This window comes from Oscarella lobularis, chromosome 15 (assembly GCF_947507565.1).
Source record: "Oscarella lobularis chromosome 15, ooOscLobu1.1, whole genome shotgun sequence".
Lineage (NCBI taxonomy): Eukaryota > Metazoa > Porifera > Homoscleromorpha > Homosclerophorida > Oscarellidae > Oscarella > Oscarella lobularis.
The window spans coordinates 486,191-503,456 of record NC_089189.1 but is presented as its reverse complement, the minus strand read 5'-3'; the positions used below and the strand labels follow the sequence as shown (position 1 = coordinate 503,456).

The following is a 17,266-nucleotide window of genomic DNA, read 5'->3' as shown; positions in this document are numbered from 1 at the left end:
TGCATGCGCGTCGTTCAAAAGTAGCTACAAATTTTCATTCCCAAAAAAATGTCGCAACGTTTCTCGAAGTCGTTTCGTCTCTCGTGCGTCCCTCACAAGGCTCACATATGTTTGCTTCTTGCCTCGCGCTGCTCATTTCCTTTACGCACAAACCGCTAGTCTACGTTTTGCATCTTTCTCACGGCTCAAGCTGATGTTGCTCCTCTGACCTACCCCGAGTCTCACGCACCCACGCCTGGTTACCAAGAAATAAAAGGATGCTACATGCGACCTTGTCGGGGAATGGCACTTTCTACGAGCATCTTTTGGGAGGCCCTCTCAAGTGTTCTCGGTAAGGAATTCGGGCCGTTGCTTCGAGATAGACCAGTAATGAGATTTTAATGATATTCTGACGAGATTGGTGCTTAGTGCACTAATTAGAACAGAGGAAAAAAAACAAAAGCAGGCATGCGACACAGCAGCAACAAGAACGTATACGTATTCGAGCATGAATACACCGCGGAGGAGTATATCTGCTATACAATGAATTTCGGATTCGACGACTTTTCACATATCTCTTTGCGCAATCAGCATTCTACGAATTTCTTGCAGACGCTGCGATTGATCTTCGTCTTACTCGCTTTGCACGCTTCGCCGAGAAATCGCATACGAAACTTGGCATTCGACTTTGACATCGCGTCAAGGACGCGACAGCAGTCGACTCCCGGGCCACTGGCCAGGGGATTAGTACAGCACTTGCTCTCGACTTCCTGCAATCGCATTGACGGGAAACCGGCTCGCACGAGAAATTTGACGTCACCAGTCGACGTCTTCTTCACGGCACAGAGCCGAAACGGATACGGTTCGCATTTCGTCCACGGCGTTCTTGGAACAATAAAAGTTGTCGTACTTTTCGCCTAATTAAGTATTGGGGCTTTATTAGATATTCGCCCTATGTACTCGATATAGCCAACCTCAAGCGTTAGAGTTCCGTTTGCTGTGATGCCGAGGTGCTTGCTGGATCTGCTCGTAAAATTGTGATGAGGCATCAAGTTGTCGTCGCCGTCGGAAACTCGGAAGGCGCGATTCAACGCGAATACTCCGAGCTCATTTATCGCCTTGATCTTTCTCCACGTGACAGCGTGGGAGCCGCGAGCGTGCAACGCATAGGGCATTCCGTTGGAATTGTCCGTTTCAATTAGCACGAGATTGCGGTTCTGTCATAAAAAACGGGGTCAGTTTATACGAGACCTGGGTATAGGGAAATGCCTCCCACTCCACCCTCTGATCCTGCTCGCGTGATTTCTCCCGGTCTAGTATACTCTACCGTACCTCTTTTTCAATGCAAGAGGACTTTGTTGCGGTGACGAGTAGTGGAGCTAGATAAAGCAGAGTCATGACCACAGGCACTTCAAGTTGCATAGCGGTAAATATGTTTCTTTTGAAACGAAACTGTTTCGCTGTTGCTTCGTGACCACCTTTTTATGTTAGCCGGCTTACCGGACGCATGATGTCATCGCATTTTGAAATTGTGGGCCACACCCTTTCAAATCGACATTGCTGTTTGTTTACTGCGTGCTACTTTGCATCCGTGGTTGACCACACCCTAACGGAGTCCCCCGGTTATGACGTCTTCTAAGCGATGTGCTTAGCCAATAAACGAGTGCAAACTCTCATCAGAGCAAAGATGTTGAGAACTAGATAATAGCCAAGCCCCAGCTACGACGCGAGCGCCGTTCACGTGTCGTTTCCATGATGGGGAAACAGCCTTATTTGCATCATCGTCATACCAGGCTGTGCCTCAATAGTGGGACAGTCCCCCTTTTTATAGATCGAAACAAAAGTGCGTGAACAAATACATACTATACGTAAAAATAGAAACTAATTTACGCTTTCATCAGACGGCGCTCTCTACGAAGGACGATAATGAAAAGTCTATTGATTCTGGATAAGCAGAATCGTTGGAATCCGTGCGCGCGCTTTTCTGCACAAATTCCATTTTATATAATCGCTTTCCAATTCGGATTGTTTTACTTGGGGATTCGCCATTTTTCCTGTTTCCTCCGCCAACGCGGAGAACCTGGGTCTACTGTGAGGAACTTTATGCCAGCACTTCCTCATTATTTCGTAGCTAAATTGAATAGAATAAACTTCCTTAGAGGATTTCGGGTTTGAGCTCACAGTTTCACTGAACAGCCACGTGGCTTTGACATTCGGTAGGAAGAGAGTGTTAGAAGATCAAACAAATCTTCAACAGGAACGCCAGGGTAAGGAGTACCTCCTACAGAGAAATTCAGCTTTTGATTAGGATATATAGGGAATTACCTGATGTGGCAATTTCCCACAGAACAACGCCATATGACCATCTAAAACGAAAGCAATAATTCAATAGTTAAATCGACTCAAAGCTGCAACTTACACGTCACTAAATTCCGAAAACACTTTATCAATTAAAACTTCGGGCGCAGTCCATTTTAGAGGTACGACTCCCTATAATAATAAATCCAAGTCTACTATTGAAATGAACTGTGAACCTCTTACCGGCGTCTTTTTTCTATAATATTCGTAATAGCGAATATCCTTCGCCATTCCGAAATCCGATATTCGAAGCACTTCGTCTTCGAAAACGAGAACATTTCTCGCCGCTAAATCGCGATGGAGACACTAAACAGAAACGAAAACTTGCCGACAAAAAATAAATTTCCCTCTACACGTGACTGCACGTTTTGAGAGGCCAGATGCTCCATGCCGGACGCAATCTGATACGCAAATTCAAACATCCGTTTTTGATCCAATCGGGATTCGGCGTTCGATGACAGCTCACTGCAGCCCGAATCTCTTCTCTCGAGCGGCAATTTAGTCGATCGCATTGCGCGCAAATGCGAGCGAAGATTCCCGTGCTGGGCGTGTTCCATTATAGCCCAAAGAACACCTGGGTGAACAAGAGAAGCCGTTGGGAAACGGGAGTGGTATTAAAATAGGTTAAAAACCGTCTGTGCAGACGCCAAGCAGCGAGCAGACGTGACGATGTCGTGACAGGCTTGCCATCAGTTCGATTTCCTTCCGCAACGATGCTTCCGATTCCGTATCTTTTAATTAAAGATGAGGCCCCAAAGGGAACTCGTAGAATAAAACGTCGCAGTTTGTCTCTAAATTTTACCTGTCGTTGGTATCTTGACGGCCAGTTTTCTAACCGACGACGTCCCGTCGACGGCCCACGCCTCGTGGACAACTCCGAAGAAACCGCGACCGATTTCGAAGCCGAGACGTATCCAAGAGCTCTTCCACGTGGGAACAGCGAAACGCGAATCGAATTCGTCGTCGTCAGTGCCGACGTCGCTTTCGTCGGACGCCTTTCGTCGTCGAAACCAAAGATAGATGCAAAGCGCGACGGCGAGAACGAGTATTAGTGCAATAACGCCGCTAATTGCCCACACAGTCCGCCGAGAAGACGATCCAGATGATACGGAAGGCGTGATTCGGTCAGTCGCTTCTTCCGGCTCGTCGACGATCAGACGAACGCGTCGCAATATCGTCGCCGTCTCGTACGCGTCGCCGCGAGCGACGCACGTGTAAATACCGGACGACGCGTGTAAAATAGCAACCGTGCCGTTCGCTTCTTGATAGTGATTCGATTTGTTGTCGCTAACGCGTTTACCGGACGAATCTAGCCACTCCGTCCGAACGATACCGACCGCGACGCCGCGAGGCGAGGCGCCGCAGAATAGTTTCGCGACGGAAACGTTGCCGGGAACGTCGACGAAGACCGTGACGTTAGAGGCGACGATCGTCTCGCCGTTTTCGCCGACGAAATCGACGTCGGGTCCATGGGGAATATCTAGGGGGCACTCATTAGACCCTGGGACCCTTTCCAGACTGGGGTTTATACCGATTAGATCGAGTTCCAATCGAGTGACCGTGCAAATGGGTTGATTTTGACCGAGCATTCGATAATTGCACGCAAACGTTCGACGACGAGTCCAATAGGTGAGATTAGTCGCGGCGACGACGAGACGGGTGCCGCGCACGCAGGCGACGGCGTCGTCGCTGCAGTCGCCCGTCGATAGGCGGTTCCGCCGATCGCCCCCGTTTCCTCGATACCATTCGATTTGTCGCGTTAGTTGGTGGAATTTTTTGTTGAGCGACGGGCAGAGGGAGCACGAGAATGTGGCTTTCGTTCCGAATTGAATGGCTTTGTGAACGACCGCGGCGCAAGCGGGGTCTTCTGAAAGATAAACAAAAGCCGTGAGGTCACGAGTGATCTCACGGCGGCGAGAGATCGCGATCTTTACTTGAGCACATTTCGATGCCAGTTGCTTTCGAGAGAACGACACTTAGAAGTGTACTGATGATGAGGCGATCGATCGAGTTCATTGCGACGTGGACCTTGACGGGCGGTCGCGCTGGCAAAAAGCGGTGGTGTAGGAGACGGGGTTTGGGCTCCGAGTCGGGGGTCGCTTCTCCCGGGCGTCTATAGGGTAGACGCTCGCTTTTTATGCGAAATTCAGTGGCATCTCTATTTGACTTGACACTCCCGAAAACTGTGGTTCGCGTCTCTTTAGTTGCTGCCTAATGAGATTAGGGAGTCACTAAATGTATGGAATTATTGACCGTATGATCTTCTTGTTGAAATGTAAATATTAATTTGGCTGAGTAATGGGCCCTGTGGCTGTTGAATGTAGCACCGTTATCTAATTAAGTCATTTATTAGAAATTTTTCCTAGCAAACCGTACCTGTGACCTTTTCTCTATTTAGGCACGACTCTAAAAAAATATTGTCATATCAAAAGCTGAAGACCTCTGGCTGAAACTCGATTTCTGATATCAATAATTCTTCAGCTTGTTCACGTGACACAGGGTGAGGGTGAGGAAACACCTACTCCACTATGGCGAGTTCTACTGTAAAAGAAGGCTACGTCTGTAAGTCGCCGCCCGACGACAAGTCGACCGTAAAAGTAAGCAAATGCTCATAGCGCTTCTAAAGTGAACCGGGGGCCCCCTTTCGGTAGAGTTGGCGTAACCGTTGGCTCGTGTTGCGTCTCGAAGCGGGACGTCCGCAACTCGAATACTACGAAGAGCGCGATCGAAAGCGTCTAAAGGGCACGATACCCCTCGAAGGCGTTCGCGAGGTCGTCAAAGTAACGAACTATCCTCGATATCCTCACGTATTCGCTTTGACCACGCCCAAGCGGAAGTTCCTCATCGCCGCGCCGTCGCCGTGAGTACAGCGCGCACTTGAGCGCCCTAGATTCGATAGAAATCGATCGTAGTACGGAACTAAATTCGTGGATTGAGAGCCTCCAACGAACGCTCAATGCAACTCTCATGGAAGAAGATACAAAAACCGTGAGGAAACCGTAAACGTAGCAAATTAGACGTCACGTGCGCGCTGCTCAGGGATTGCGCACACTAGTACCAGCATCTAGTAGCGCTCCGCCGTCTGCTCCGCCGTCTGCTCCTCCGCCTTCGGCCAGCGCTCCTCCTCTGCCTCCTCCGCCCATGACATCTCCCATAGCAACGCCCATGGCAACGAAGCCTCCGCTGCCCGTAAAGCTCGCGTAGCGCGATTCTATGATAAAAAATATTGATTTTTCCTGAAGGCTGGCTGGGAGGAACGTAGAGATCAAGCGGGGAAGTCCTACTTTGTTAATCACTGTACGTACATACACCTTATTCCCAAGCGCGCTAAGCTTCTCTATCCCAGTGACGAAAACGACTCAATATGAAGATCCGCGCACCCAAGTCATTATAACCTCCCTATGCGTCTTTGATTTAATTAAATTTTAAATTATAGCTGGCCCCAGTTGCTCAACCCCAAGCCGTATCCCCTGGCTACGCACCTATGGCTCCCGGATACGCGCCGTATTCTCCGGCCCCTGCCTTCCAACGACCCCCAATGCCACCTCCCAATTATTTACTACCAGTAAATTTATTAGAAAAATTTTATTGATATTAATATGTTGTGTCATCGAAGCCTGGGTGGGAGCAAAGAAGGGATCCGAGCGGTCGTCCTTATTTTGTGAATCATCGTACGTAGAAGCGTAGTTGATATTGTTTTTTATTTATTATTATTATTATTATTAGAAACTCAAACGACTCAGTTTGAGGATCCAAGAATCCTACCCGTAAATCTCAATAATAATAATAATATAAAATACATATATGAGCGATTATAGGCTGGATGGGAACAGAGAGTCGATCCTCAAGGCAAACCTTACTTTCTTAATCACAGTAAATTGATGCTATGACGTAAGCGAGCGTAGCTTCCTATCGTTTGGCTTTGTAGACACTCGTCAGTCGACGTACGACGATCCTCGCCTGAAGCCTCGATCTGGATCTTCGGTAATGCCACCACCGTACTAGTGAGGCACCTGACGCTGACTTATCAAATCCAATGCATATCAATATTTGTAATAGAATAGTTGTGCCGTTTCTTTTCTTCGATTTTCTATTTATATGCAAATAAATTGGCTAATTTGCTGCTAATAGTGCCAATTGCGATACTAACAACGCCTAATCAATGACGACTGCGGAGTATTGATTGATTGATTAGAGATAGCATCAACAGTGTTTCTTCTTTTTCTGTAGGTTTCATCTGATGGTTCCGTGAAATCTGGCAGTATGCATTACCTATTTCGTTTTTATTGTTTTAATTAATATTTACTTGTGGAAGATGAGGAAATATCAACTAGTCACGCTCAAATGAAGGAAAAGCTGCTGCAATTTCAAATTCGGCCGAGCAATTTAGATTTTCAAAAGAAAATAGGCGAAGGAGCATTTGGAGATGTCAGTCAAAAAATCGAAATAATATGAGAAAATTAGTAATATTAATAATCATAGGTTTGGTTGTGCAAAGCCAAAGATTTAGAATCTGAACTTGTTGCCGTGAAACTAATGAAAGGCAAAACAAACATAATATTAGAAATACCCTTTAGGAGTTACTCCGGGGATTTAGATTGTAAGGATGTGGATGAAAAACAATTAGTCGATTTTCTTCAAGAGGGCGTAGTCATGGCTCAATTCAATCATCCGAGAGTCGTCAAACTTCTCGGTGTTTCTATTAGGTAGCAGAGCAATTTTCCAAAGGCATTTAATATTATGTAATTACTCGTAGCAAAATGCCCTATCTTTTGATATCTGAATACATGAATCGTGGCGATTTGAAGAATGTGTTGCAGGGAATGCGACTTGCGGGTGACGTAGCGTCGTTGAAGCTTCGATTGACCTGTGCCCTTCAAGCGGCAGAGGGACTGCTCTATCTCTCAACAGAAAAAGCGTAAGAGACTATATATCATAGTTTTTATTTAAATAATATATATATATATACAAACGCTAGTTTAATTAGTTAATTTTAAAATGGGACTTGCTAGATTTGTTCATCGCGACGTCGCGGCGCGAAACGTTTTAGTTCACGAAGTCGGTCCCGACGAGTGGATATGCAAAATGACCGATTTTGGGCTATCAAGGTCTAAACTGACATGCACCCAAATCTAGTTAATATTCAATTAAAATTAGAGACGTGTATGAATCGGAATACTATCGCCATGAAACTGGCGATACAAAAGCGCTTTTGCCTGTAAAATGGATGGCTATAGAGTCCCTTCAAGATCACATATACACGCACAAGAGTGACGTGTGGTAAGACACAATTATTTCCCTAATATTAGCGTTTTTCCATGTGTTTATTCGAGGGGGTTTGGGGTTTTGCTGTGGGAAGTTCTTGCTATGGGCATGATGCCCTATCCAGGCGTTGATAATCGAATTATTTGGGAAGAATTGCGAGACGGTCTTCAACTGTCCGATAAGCCGCTGGACGACTGTCCAGGCCCGATGTCAGTAGAACAACAAGGCGTACAAATTAGTTCCTTATTGACATTCGTTAGATATGATTTGATTTTACGATGCACCGATCATTCGCCGGATCAGCGACCTGGTTTTGACAAAATATGTGCAAGATTGGTAGGAAAATAGTATTTATTTTAAAATTTAATTAGGCCGGGGCTTTTTAGAATGAAGAAATCATGGTTTGCGTAGAAGATGACCACGATTACTGTAACATGCCAGTTGACGAACAATACGAAAACGTTACTGTAAAGTTAGCAACCCAATTTGTGGTATTTTGATCTAGGAGGAATTTTAGGAATTTGTACGTAAAACGTCATCTCTAAAGACGCGTCATTCTCTACAGAAAATTACGTCGATCAACGCTATAAGCCAAATGCCACGCGAGGAAATTGAAGATGTTCTACACGCTAATTTCGTGACATTTGATTCGAAAATGACGACTGATCAGTTAGCGGAAACACTTCGCGAATTGTGGAAAGGACGACGAACGCACGCCAAGTAGAAATGATTACGAATGTTACTTTGGCGTTTTTTTATTTTTGTAAATAGAATTTTTCATCGCGCACGCGTATTTACCCCTCCCACGCCACGTGGTCATAAGACTCATAATCTCCGTGCAGGAAGAGAAGATCGTTCTTTCCTTTAGAAAATCGTGTAGCAATGGTAAGACAGTTGTCTATGGGAGCGAAATCGCGTGAGCGAAACGCGTCCAAGGGGTCTATTCGTGCACGTGGTCCTCAGAAGAGTCCTTGTAGATATTGAAGGCTACGTAGGGCTACTGATTCTTTTATACGGGCGAAACTAGTGTAGCAGTAGAAGGGGAGACTACTGCGTATCAAAGTAGCAAGGCTCCTTTGGGGGGGACCTCGAGAACCTCGATCGTTTCGCTACATCCACGCGTTATATCCCGTACTTATAAGTCTAGGGGAAAGTCTTCTTTGCTTAGAAACGTAGCGAGAAGTCTTTCGTTGCGCCTAACGCGCTAGATCGAGAAGTGAGGCTCCCTTCGAGGACCCCGGCCCACTTCATCGCGAACCCTTTCCCCTACGCATTACGCGCTACGCAAACTTAAAAAAAGCATTCGAATTCATTCACAAAATCAATTGGGACCGATTTTTCTAGGCTCGTCCTATGGTAACAGTCTTTTCCGATCGCGACGGAAAGGACTCGGGCTCAACAGCGCTCCCGGCCGTCTTCAAAGCGCCCGTTCGCTACGACATCGTCAATTTCGTTCACACGAACATGGCGAAGAACCATCGACAGCCGTACGCCGTCTCGAAACGCGCCGGCCATCAACACAGCGCCGAATCGTGGGGAACGGGACGCGCCGTCGCGCGCATACCGCGCGTGAGCGGCGGCGGAACGCATCGCTCCGGCCAGGGAGCCTTCGGAAACGTAGGTTCCCAAAAGGGGGCCCCAGAACGCGAATACCCTTCCTAATCAATAAGAAAATTATTTATTTTATTTTCAGATGTGTCGCGGTGGACGCATGTTCGCTCCGACGAAAATCTGGCGTCGCTGGCATCGTCGCATCAATATCAAACAGCGTCGCTACGCCGTCGTATCGGCGGTCGCTGCGACGTCGTATCCGGCTTTCGTCATGGCGCGCGGTCACAAAATCAACGAAATTCCCGAAGTTCCGCTCGTCGTTTCGAACGGAATCGAATCCGTGACGAAAACGAAGGAAGCGGCGCGCGTTCTGCGCATGTTGCACGCGTACGACGACGTGAAACACAGCAAGGAGTCGCGTAAAATTCGCGCGGGAAAGGGAAAGATGCGCAATCGTCGCTACGTCCAACGAAAGGGGCCCCTCATCGTCTATAATGAGGATAATGGAATACGAAAGGCTTTTCGCAATTTGCCGGGAGTCGAGACGTGTTCCGTCGAGCGGCTCAATTTGCTACAGTTGGCGCCCGGTGGACACATTGGGCGATTCTGTGTCTGGTCGCAAGGGGCCTTTGAGAAATTGAATTCGGTTTTTGGTACGATGAAGAAGAGTTCCGAGCAGAAGAAGAACTTCAGGTATTAGGATATATAACTTAGGTATTATTTTAATCGGGTTTTTTAGATTGCCTCAGCCCATGTTGCAGAATAGCGACATTGCGCGAATCATCAATTCGGATGAAGTGCAAAAAGCCGTCAGACCCAAACAGTAAGTGAAACGTTATTTATTTCTATTTATTATTTAATCTGAACGTTTTTTTTTTCTTAGTCGCGTTCCTAAGAGGGCTCCTCTGAAGAAGAATCCGCTGAAGAACGTTCAGGTTCTCTTCCGTTTGAATCCCTATGCGAAGACGCTGAGAAGGCAGGCGGCGGTCGCGAAGCTTCTATCGCCGGAAAAGCGTAAGGAAATCAAGAAGAAGAGGACCGTCGCGAGAATAGCGACGATGAAAAAGAAGGCCCAATTGAGGAAGAAAGCCGCTGCGAAGGACGAGTGACTTAGGGGGTCCTGTCTTTGTTTTGGGAACTGAATTGCAATAAAAAATGAAAATGAGTGCGTATGTGACGTCAGAACATTGATCAATATGGTAAACGCCGCGTGGGAAAAAATGCGTTAACGCGCGCTCACTGGGAACGGACGTAAGTGTGGCTACGTCATCGTGACGTCTCTCTAATTAAATGCGTTAACGCGCGCCCACTGGGAACGGATGTACGTGTGGCTACGTCATCGTGACGTCTCTAAACCCTCAAATCGGAATTGGTCGCCTCTACTCGCGATTTTCTCCGCTCCCTCGGCGATGTCGTCGCTTTTGCCGTTTACCCCGCCCATCGTCAAGCGTCTGCTGAGTTGGAAGAAAGGCGAAGAGGAGGACAAGTGGTCGGAAAAGGCCGTAAAGAGTCTCGTCAAGAAACTGAAGAAAACCGGCGGTCTAATCGAACTCGAGAAGGCGATATCGACCCAATCGGGCGCCACGACGAAATGCGTGACGATTCCGCGCAGTTTGGACGGTCGCCTTCAGGTTTCGCATCGAAAGGGCCTTCCCCACGTCATCTATTGCCGTCTATGGTGTTGGCCCGATTTGCAAAGCCATCACGAACTCAAAGCGATCGATCAATGCGAGTTCGCCTTCAATTTGAAGCGAGACGAAGTCTGCGTCAATCCGTATCACTACGAACGAGTCGAAACGCCCGGTAAGAGTCCCATGACTGAATTTCGCTCGTCGTCAGGGGCGCGCGACCGGTTGTTTAGTCGTTCGGCCGCGATGAATCATTTAGATAGTCAGTCATATTCCGGCGCGCGTGATCGGTCAATGAATTGTAGCCCCGAGCCCGTTTATATTCGGCGCATGACTGAATGATGGCTCCTAGCGCGTCGAAAATTCATTCAGTCTACTCGACTGACTTCTAACTTCCCCTGCGCGTCAACATTCAGTCATGAGATGACTGAATTCGACATTCAGTCATACGATATTTGAATTTTTTTCCGCGTTTTGACTCCCCGGCATATTCGGTCACGGAACCTAAGTCACGGATCGACGCGTGTTGTGTCAGCGAATCCACTCATATTACCGCGCGGCTCCTCTATTCTTCCCTCGCCTCTCTCATGTACGGGCTCGCTTCGGCCGACGCCCGTTTCCTAGAAAAGACGGCCGATTCCGTAGGAAAACTCGACAGTTTTCCTCCTTTTTCTCTCTCTCGCATTCACTCGAACAGGAAGTGAACGTCCTCGTGGAACCATATACCCGGAAGTAGTCCACCTCCCTTTCCCATAAAAAGAAATAATTTTATTCCGAATTACGCATTCGCGCGCGGAAAAAATCCTTTTCCTGCTTCGAACATTCTCTTTATATATCCAGTCCTTCCACCCGTACTCGTGCCGCGCATTCAACCCGGTGCCATGGGCAACAGCACTTCCGGCGGAGCCGTAGGAAACAGTTTCGCGGATATGAGTTCGACGACGACGACGGGAGAGTATCACAGGCCGCCTACCGTCAATTTGGGCAGTAGCGATTTTCCGGGATTCGGAAGTCGGGGACCGGCAGGTGGAAAAATTCAAAAAAAATTATCACAGTATTCCAAGGTGGGCGTTTTAGATAGCACTCCGCCGCCGTATTCGGAGTTCGTGGACATGTTTCCGAGCTCACCTGGATCCGTTGCATCTTCCGGTGAGCCTTTATATATATAGGATCTGGCTGGGGGGCTTTGGTGTACAGTACGTAGAAAAACTAATTTTAGAGAGGCGTATTTCTTTGAATAGAGGCCGCACTATAGTTTGAATACACTTGGGTGCGGCTTCTATCAATCAGGTCGGATGAACTACGCTAATGAGTATGATAAAGAGTCCCAATAACGAGAGAACGAGTCCTTAAAGATCGCGATATCTAATCTTTTTTTCCTAGCGGGCGAAACGTGCCCGTCGCCGATTACGTCGGCTCCGGCGCAAAGTCCGACTCTCGCAGGCAAGGCGACGTTTTAATTACGAAAAAAAAAAGAAAAGAGGCGGGTGGCCAATATTCGTTTCCCTCCCTACTCAGACCCGGCAGACTGCGAACCGATTCCGTATAAGGAACCGAAGAACTGGTGCTCGGTCGCCTACTACGAGATGCAGAATCGCGTCGGCGAAACGTTTCACGCCGTTCTTCCGACGCTCACAATCGACGGCTTCACCGATCCGTCGAGCGCCGATCGTTTCTGTCTCGGTCTCCTCTCCAGCGTACAGCGCGACGCGACGATCGAACTCACGCGTCGTCACATCGGCAAGGGCGTTCGATTGTCGTACGTCGGCGGCGAAGTTCTCGCCGAGTGTCTCAGCGATAGCGCCGTCTTCGTTCAAAGTCCGAATTGTAATTATCGCTACGGCTGGCATCCGGCGACGGTTTGCAAGATTCCGCCAGGTGAGTTCGCGCGTATCGGGGCGTCCAGATGGCGCGGCACGCGCGAGGGGCGCGAGTGTTACACTGTACAAGATTACGGTTGGAACGCTAGTGGGGGGGGATCCACGTCTTCGCTTCCTATTCATTGGTCGATGGAGGGGGAGGCGCGTGCGAGGGGAAATTGGAGATGCAGGCTCTGTTTTGGTAGACGAGTAAGGGAAAACAGAGCCAGCCCGTCTAGACTCTCTAGTAGGAGGAGGAGGAGCGGTTTTTGCATCTGCTACATAGTTGATCTCTCGATTCTGCGAAAGAAGCAAACGGAATCCGTTTCCTCCTTCTCCCTGCATGGGGGGACTCGAAACAAAAGTTCTCGGTATCCGGGAACGCCTGTTTCTATGGCTCTTTGAATGTTGCGAAAAAAAGAGAGGTCTAATTGCACTACATTGTCTAAGATCACACATAGCGGGGGCCACTAGGTGAACAGGCTGTTGTCTTAGCCTAAGAAAACAAGCAGAAGAGTCCTAAAGATGAGGGGCGGGTTCCTACGCATACTTTTGTTCGCGTACAAGAGAGAGGCCCGGCAAAACAGAGCCAGCTGGTCTAGACTCGGCGGGGGGAAAAGCGTCTCTAATGAGCTCATCAAAAACGATCACTCATTAGAGAAGAGCCGGACGCCGAAAAAAGTGGGTGGTCGTACGTTCCCCAGCCCCTTCGCCTTTTTGCATTCAATCTTGACTGTGACAACACTCGCTTCTCGCGCAAGGCGAAGCGAACCCAATAAACGGGGGCTCCAGAGCTAATAATAAATACGAATTCAATTTGGGAACGAAGGGGGACATCCAGTCGGGCTCCAAGCTGTCGCATTCCTTTCTCTCTATATTGAGAATCGTCGAGAAAGAAGGGGGGACCCCGTTTCTGATTCTCCTGGTAGAAAGATCCCTAAGTGGTCCCCTATTTGGTTCCGACCTCCCCCCTGGCTCCGGCCCGCGCGAGTCCTCATCACTTATTCAAAACGACTTTCCATGCAAATCGATCCCCTCTCGCTTTCGCCTAGGCTGCTCCCTCAACATATTCAACAATCAGGAATTCGCACAGCTGCTCGCCCAGTCGGTGAATCAGGGCTTCGAGGCCGTCTACCAGCTTACACGCATGTGCACGATTCGAATGAGCTTCGTTAAAGGCTGGGGCGCCGAGTATCGGCGCCAGGTCGTCACCAGTACGCCGTGCTGGATCGAAATTCATCTCAATGGTCCTCTGCTTTGGCTTGATCAGGTTCTCAAGCACATGGGGCCCTCCGGCGTTCCCTGTTCGTCGGTATCGTAAAAGAAAAAAAAACGATTGAAAGGGGGCGACAGATCGACTTCCTCCTAGTGCACGTGGACGTTCTCTGTGTGTAGAAGATAGGGAAGTTTTTAGACGCTAGATTTCTACGTGTATTGTAATTTTTTTTGGCCGGAGCTTCTGCCCTTATGCGATTACAGTTTCCACAACGTCGAAGCTAACGCGATGTCGAATATTTTTTTCGCGGAAATCGAGCGAGAAAGCAGATGGATAATTCGGTTTGTGCGCGCGCGTACACGCCCCCATCGGCTAGCAATCTGACGTCAGACGCGACAGCGTCCGACGTGCCGGCACTTCCTGACCGCGCCCGACGCACAGCGGGGGAGGGGGAGTTGTAGGAGTCGTCGGCGCGTCTGCCGTTGGTCGCGTCTGGGGTCAACACAATATGACTACGATCTGCGGCTCTTCGCTTTGGCCGGAACAACGTGTCGGAATGCAAGCCCGGCTACGACACGTTTTTCGCGTGACTAAGATAACGCAAGCTCGAAAACGCAAGGGCCAAAGCGAAAGGAACTGTCTGTACGCGTTCGCTGCAAGTGGGCGGGTTTTTTGATTCGATTAGCGCCGACGTTTCCCTAACAGCGTTCCAGTTTCCGCCCTACCAGCTTGATAGCATTATCTGCATAAGTGATGGCGCCGTCTAAATTGGGCCGTATGACCGTCCGTTTCCAAGGCCATGGGACGCGCTAAAATCGGTTAGGCTAAGTTCCACATGCCAGCGTTACGTACTTGTCGAAAAAAATTGACGCCGAGGATGCGCGAAGGCTCGACGAGTCTAGTCGTCGAGCAATGCATTACATGGTTCTGCCCACGCGCTACAAATGCAATTAGGACACGCTACGTCGACGGGCGGCGAATCTATTTGCCGCAACGCAGTAGTGCTATGAATACCGCAGCCGTTCGAAACCGACGCGGATGCGTTCGTATGTCGCACGCTTTCTCCCGTCAGTTTCGACGGCGGTCGCGCCCCGTCACCCCACCCCGCCGTCGCGCTAACCAGCGACGCGTCGTCCTGTCTGCGCGGCGCCCACGTGACCGACAAGGCCAACTCAATCACACCACGTGGTCGCCTCGTAGACCAATCGCGACGCGATTTGGCGTCCGGGGAACGTTCCACCCCAATTGGCTAAGTGCACGTGAGCCGGTTAGGCCAATGAGAAATTAGGCGACGGGCAGATGTTGGCTGCATACGGAAATTATTGATGTAGCTTTGAGGACGTCTTGGAGTCTAGACGCCACCGAGCACATATACGGAACCGTCGAACGCGCTACGCCACCAGTAATCCCCGAGCCGTCGCGTCGGTTCGACTCGCGAGAACGTAATGCTCAAATCGAAGCGAAAGTCCTTCGTCAAGCAACTGTGGCGCTGTCGCGTCGTCGAACGCGACACGGCGCTCGAAGAATCGCTCTACGCCGCCTGCAAGGCGTTTTTCAAGACGATAAAGCGAACTCGCGATATCGAGGAACTTCGCGATCTAATCGGCGCCGCTCGCGCCCCGCACGACGGTTCGCCGGGCGCTTGTTTTCTCGTCGGCGCTGACGAGCTCGATACGAGCGCGGGGAAGTTTTTGCCCGAGGTGCTCGCTTGCAAGCTTTGGCGTTGGGCCGATTTGCCGGCGAACGCCCAGCTCAAGAACATACCCGATTGCGCGCGGCGTACGCGAAAGCACGACGACGGGCGCGTGTGCGCCAATCCCTTTCACTACGGACGCATCGATCGAGGTAAGGGTTCGAATCCCTCGCGCGACACGTCTTTTTTCTTTTTCTTTATCCCTTTTTTCGTTTGCTCGTTGCTTTTGCTAACGAGGACGTTTTGTTTTTATTGTACATAGGCGATGATGTCGATTCGCGTGACGCGACCACGACGCCAGCCGCGCCGCGATCCGATCTCGTACGCGTGCCGGGATCGTTTCGCGCGAAGAACGGTAAGCGCGAGCGCGCGCTGCGTAACGAATCGCGCCAATTTCCCCCGTGTAGAATCAACCTGTTCGACGACGTTCGAAGAATCGGAATCGATCGCGACGAAAACGCTATCGGGTAAGTCTACGTGACCCTCTTCCCCCTTTTGCCCTCGTTCGGGGCCTCGATTCGATTTAGTTGAGAAGGTCGTTAGTAGTCTTCGAAATCTGCTACGCGGCACGTGCCCCTAATAGAGCCCTCGAGCCGTCGCGTCGCCCGCGCTACCGCCGACGTCACCGAAGCGCTAAAGGGCGCCGAGACGCCAATGCTAAAAGCCGCGCGTCGCCTCCGCGTCGCGTTTTCGATCGTCCATCGCAAACGAGTCCGATGTATCGGGGAAGCGAACCGTGCGCGGGTCTCCTAATCCGATAAGGCTGGTATGCTAGGTTTAGTCTATAACCCGCTTGCGAGCCTAAAGAGGTTGGCGGATCGAGCCCGGATTAGAGACGTGACTGAAAATGCGGGCAAAAATCCCGGGGGGCGCCGACTGACCGAGTTTTGTCTTTCGCAGACTATCTCGATAATCATACGTCGCACTGGTGCACGATTTCTTACTGGGAACTAATGCATCGCGTCGGTCGTCAATACAACGCGACGAGCGACGCCGTCGACGTCTTCGCCGACTATCCCCACGGCAACGGGCTCTGCGTGCAGCCGCTCGTTCACGACAAGCGCCCGGATGCGGTCAAACGCGTTCGCGAACACATAGGCAAGGGCATTCAATTTTCGTTTGAAGACGACGGAATTTGGGCGTATAATCGAAGCGACTATCCCGTATTCGTTCAAAGTCCGACGATCGATTTCACGTCGCGCGGTTCGGCGGCGAAATTGCCGGCGGTTCGACGTCTGTCGCCCGGATATTCGATACGGGTGTTCGATTTCGACATTTGTCGCGAAATGTTGCTGTTTGGCGAAAAATTGCCGCGTTCCGGGCAAATTCCCGACGATCCGTTTGCATTTCGGGTCAGTTTTGCGAAGGGCTGGGGGCCCTCGTACACGCGACCGAACATCAGCGCGTGTCCGTGCTGGCTCGAAGTATTTTTGAATGTGCAACGATGATGATGAACGGAGCATATAGATATATCTCTCTCTATATATGATACGCGTAGTTCACCTCTTTTTTACCCGTTAATGTTAAATTGTAAGGGTCTGTATTGCGCATGCGTGCAGTGTGGACGTACTACGACGGTAATTTGATTTTTTTCCGTTCCGTTACGAAGGGCGGATAATAAATAATGAATTCGATTTTGGCGGCATGCGGGGACCGGATTGTGTGGGGCGACCATCCGGGAAAGGGAAGGGCTGTGTGCAAACGCGGTTGTGGTCAA

General features: G+C 49.6%; 5 protein-coding genes across 7 annotated transcripts; 4 read left to right on the top strand and 1 right to left on the bottom strand.

The window, feature by feature from the left end:
* Positions 1–352: 352 nt before the first annotated feature.
* LOC136196057 (uncharacterized) lies at positions 353–4,596 on the bottom strand. 2 transcript variants are annotated; one of them, XM_065985574.1, is made up of 14 exons: positions 4,272–4,596; positions 3,869–4,204; positions 3,140–3,817; positions 2,970–3,068; positions 2,703–2,911; positions 2,521–2,643; positions 2,399–2,469; positions 2,305–2,345; positions 2,161–2,260; positions 2,014–2,110; positions 1,870–1,963; positions 1,312–1,800; positions 954–1,196; positions 353–896 (listed from the first exon to the last, which is right to left on the bottom strand). In XM_065985574.1, the coding sequence occupies exons 1-11, from the start codon at positions 4,351–4,353 to the stop codon at positions 1,877–1,879; spliced, it is 1,923 nt and encodes a 640-aa protein (XP_065841646.1). In that variant the 5' UTR covers positions 4,354–4,596; the 3' UTR covers positions 353–896; positions 954–1,196; positions 1,312–1,800; positions 1,870–1,876. The 2 variants fall into 2 exon arrangements, with proteins under 2 accessions (XP_065841646.1, XP_065841645.1); XM_065985573.1 differs by having other exon boundaries at positions 1,312–1,963; positions 4,272–4,595.
* On the top strand, positions 4,499–8,389 carry LOC136196055 (tyrosine-protein kinase receptor-like). 2 transcript variants are annotated; one of them, XM_065985569.1, is made up of 22 exons: positions 4,500–4,934; positions 4,989–5,197; positions 5,250–5,325; positions 5,377–5,526; positions 5,580–5,634; positions 5,684–5,721; positions 5,774–5,902; positions 5,954–6,008; positions 6,064–6,104; positions 6,156–6,210; positions 6,266–6,321; positions 6,568–6,598; positions 6,653–6,765; positions 6,820–6,880; positions 6,935–7,043; positions 7,094–7,255; positions 7,350–7,445; positions 7,495–7,617; positions 7,671–7,811; positions 7,863–7,938; positions 7,989–8,069; positions 8,120–8,389. In XM_065985569.1, exons 1-22 carry the CDS (start codon positions 4,866–4,868, stop codon positions 8,324–8,326), a joined length of 2,133 nt encoding a protein of 710 aa, XP_065841641.1. In that variant the 5' UTR covers positions 4,500–4,865; the 3' UTR covers positions 8,327–8,389. The 2 variants fall into 2 exon arrangements, with proteins under 2 accessions (XP_065841640.1, XP_065841641.1); XM_065985568.1 differs by having other exon boundaries at positions 4,499–4,934; positions 6,820–7,043.
* Positions 8,390–8,401: 12 nt separating this feature from the next.
* LOC136196070 (large ribosomal subunit protein uL4A-like) lies at positions 8,402–10,319 on the top strand. The gene is made up of 5 exons (XM_065985589.1): positions 8,402–8,487; positions 8,947–9,219; positions 9,296–9,846; positions 9,893–9,976; positions 10,037–10,319. Exons 1-5 carry the CDS (start codon positions 8,485–8,487, stop codon positions 10,260–10,262), a joined length of 1,137 nt encoding a protein of 378 aa, XP_065841661.1. The 5' UTR covers positions 8,402–8,484; the 3' UTR covers positions 10,263–10,319.
* Positions 10,320–10,498: 179 nt separating this feature from the next.
* Positions 10,499–14,135, top strand: LOC136196063 (mothers against decapentaplegic homolog 3-like). The gene is made up of 6 exons (XM_065985580.1): positions 10,499–10,956; positions 11,622–11,807; positions 11,859–11,930; positions 12,165–12,224; positions 12,300–12,659; positions 13,693–14,135. The coding sequence occupies exons 1-6, from the start codon at positions 10,563–10,565 to the stop codon at positions 13,959–13,961; spliced, it is 1,341 nt and encodes a 446-aa protein (XP_065841652.1). The 5' UTR covers positions 10,499–10,562; the 3' UTR covers positions 13,962–14,135.
* A 1,003-nt stretch (positions 14,136–15,138) lies between these two features.
* Positions 15,139–17,183, top strand: LOC136196071 (mothers against decapentaplegic homolog 6-like). Its single transcript, XM_065985590.1, has 4 exons — positions 15,139–15,701; positions 15,812–15,904; positions 15,957–16,016; positions 16,450–17,183. The coding sequence occupies exons 1-4, from the start codon at positions 15,302–15,304 to the stop codon at positions 16,995–16,997; spliced, it is 1,101 nt and encodes a 366-aa protein (XP_065841662.1). The 5' UTR covers positions 15,139–15,301; the 3' UTR covers positions 16,998–17,183.
* Positions 17,184–17,266: the final 83 nt, after the last annotated feature.

What these genes read in the sequence shown, in the direction of transcription:
- LOC136196057 (XM_065985574.1), bottom strand. Translation starts at nt 4,353, where the DNA reads ATGAACTCGATCGATCGCCTCATCATCAGTACACTTCTAAGTGTCGTT. An exon ending in ATTGGAACTCGATCTAATCG is followed by an intron (nt 3,818 to 3,868) that starts GTATAAACCCCA and finishes AGTGCCCCCTAG; the next exon opens with ATATTCCCCATGGACCCGAC. An exon ending in GCTTGGCGTCTGCACAGACG is followed by an intron (nt 2,912 to 2,969) that starts GTTTTTAACCTA and finishes TTGTTCACCCAG; the next exon opens with GTGTTCTTTGGGCTATAATG.
- LOC136196055 (XM_065985568.1), top strand. Translation starts at nt 4,866, where the DNA reads ATGGCGAGTTCTACTGTAAAAGAAGGCTACGTCTGTAAGTCGCCGCCC. An exon ending in GTCCTACTTTGTTAATCACT is followed by an intron (nt 5,635 to 5,683) that starts GTACGTACATAC and finishes TCTCTATCCCAG; the next exon opens with TGACGAAAACGACTCAATAT. An exon ending in ACAAAATATGTGCAAGATTG is followed by an intron (nt 7,939 to 7,988) that starts GTAGGAAAATAG and finishes GGGGCTTTTTAG; the next exon opens with AATGAAGAAATCATGGTTTG.
- LOC136196070 (XM_065985589.1), top strand. An exon ending in GAGCAGAAGAAGAACTTCAG is followed by an intron (nt 9,847 to 9,892) that starts GTATTAGGATAT and finishes CGGGTTTTTTAG; the next exon opens with ATTGCCTCAGCCCATGTTGC. An exon ending in AAAGCCGTCAGACCCAAACA is followed by an intron (nt 9,977 to 10,036) that starts GTAAGTGAAACG and finishes TTTTTTTCTTAG; the next exon opens with TCGCGTTCCTAAGAGGGCTC.
- LOC136196063 (XM_065985580.1), top strand. Translation starts at nt 10,563, where the DNA reads ATGTCGTCGCTTTTGCCGTTTACCCCGCCCATCGTCAAGCGTCTGCTG. An exon ending in CGGAAGTCGGGGACCGGCAG is followed by an intron (nt 11,808 to 11,858) that starts GTGGAAAAATTC and finishes TGGGCGTTTTAG; the next exon opens with ATAGCACTCCGCCGCCGTAT. An exon ending in GGTTTGCAAGATTCCGCCAG is followed by an intron (nt 12,660 to 13,692) that starts GTGAGTTCGCGC and finishes GCTTTCGCCTAG; the next exon opens with GCTGCTCCCTCAACATATTC.
- LOC136196071 (XM_065985590.1), top strand. Translation starts at nt 15,302, where the DNA reads ATGCTCAAATCGAAGCGAAAGTCCTTCGTCAAGCAACTGTGGCGCTGT. An exon ending in ATCGTTTCGCGCGAAGAACG is followed by an intron (nt 15,905 to 15,956) that starts GTAAGCGCGAGC and finishes TCCCCCGTGTAG; the next exon opens with AATCAACCTGTTCGACGACG. An exon ending in CGCGACGAAAACGCTATCGG is followed by an intron (nt 16,017 to 16,449) that starts GTAAGTCTACGT and finishes TGTCTTTCGCAG; the next exon opens with ACTATCTCGATAATCATACG.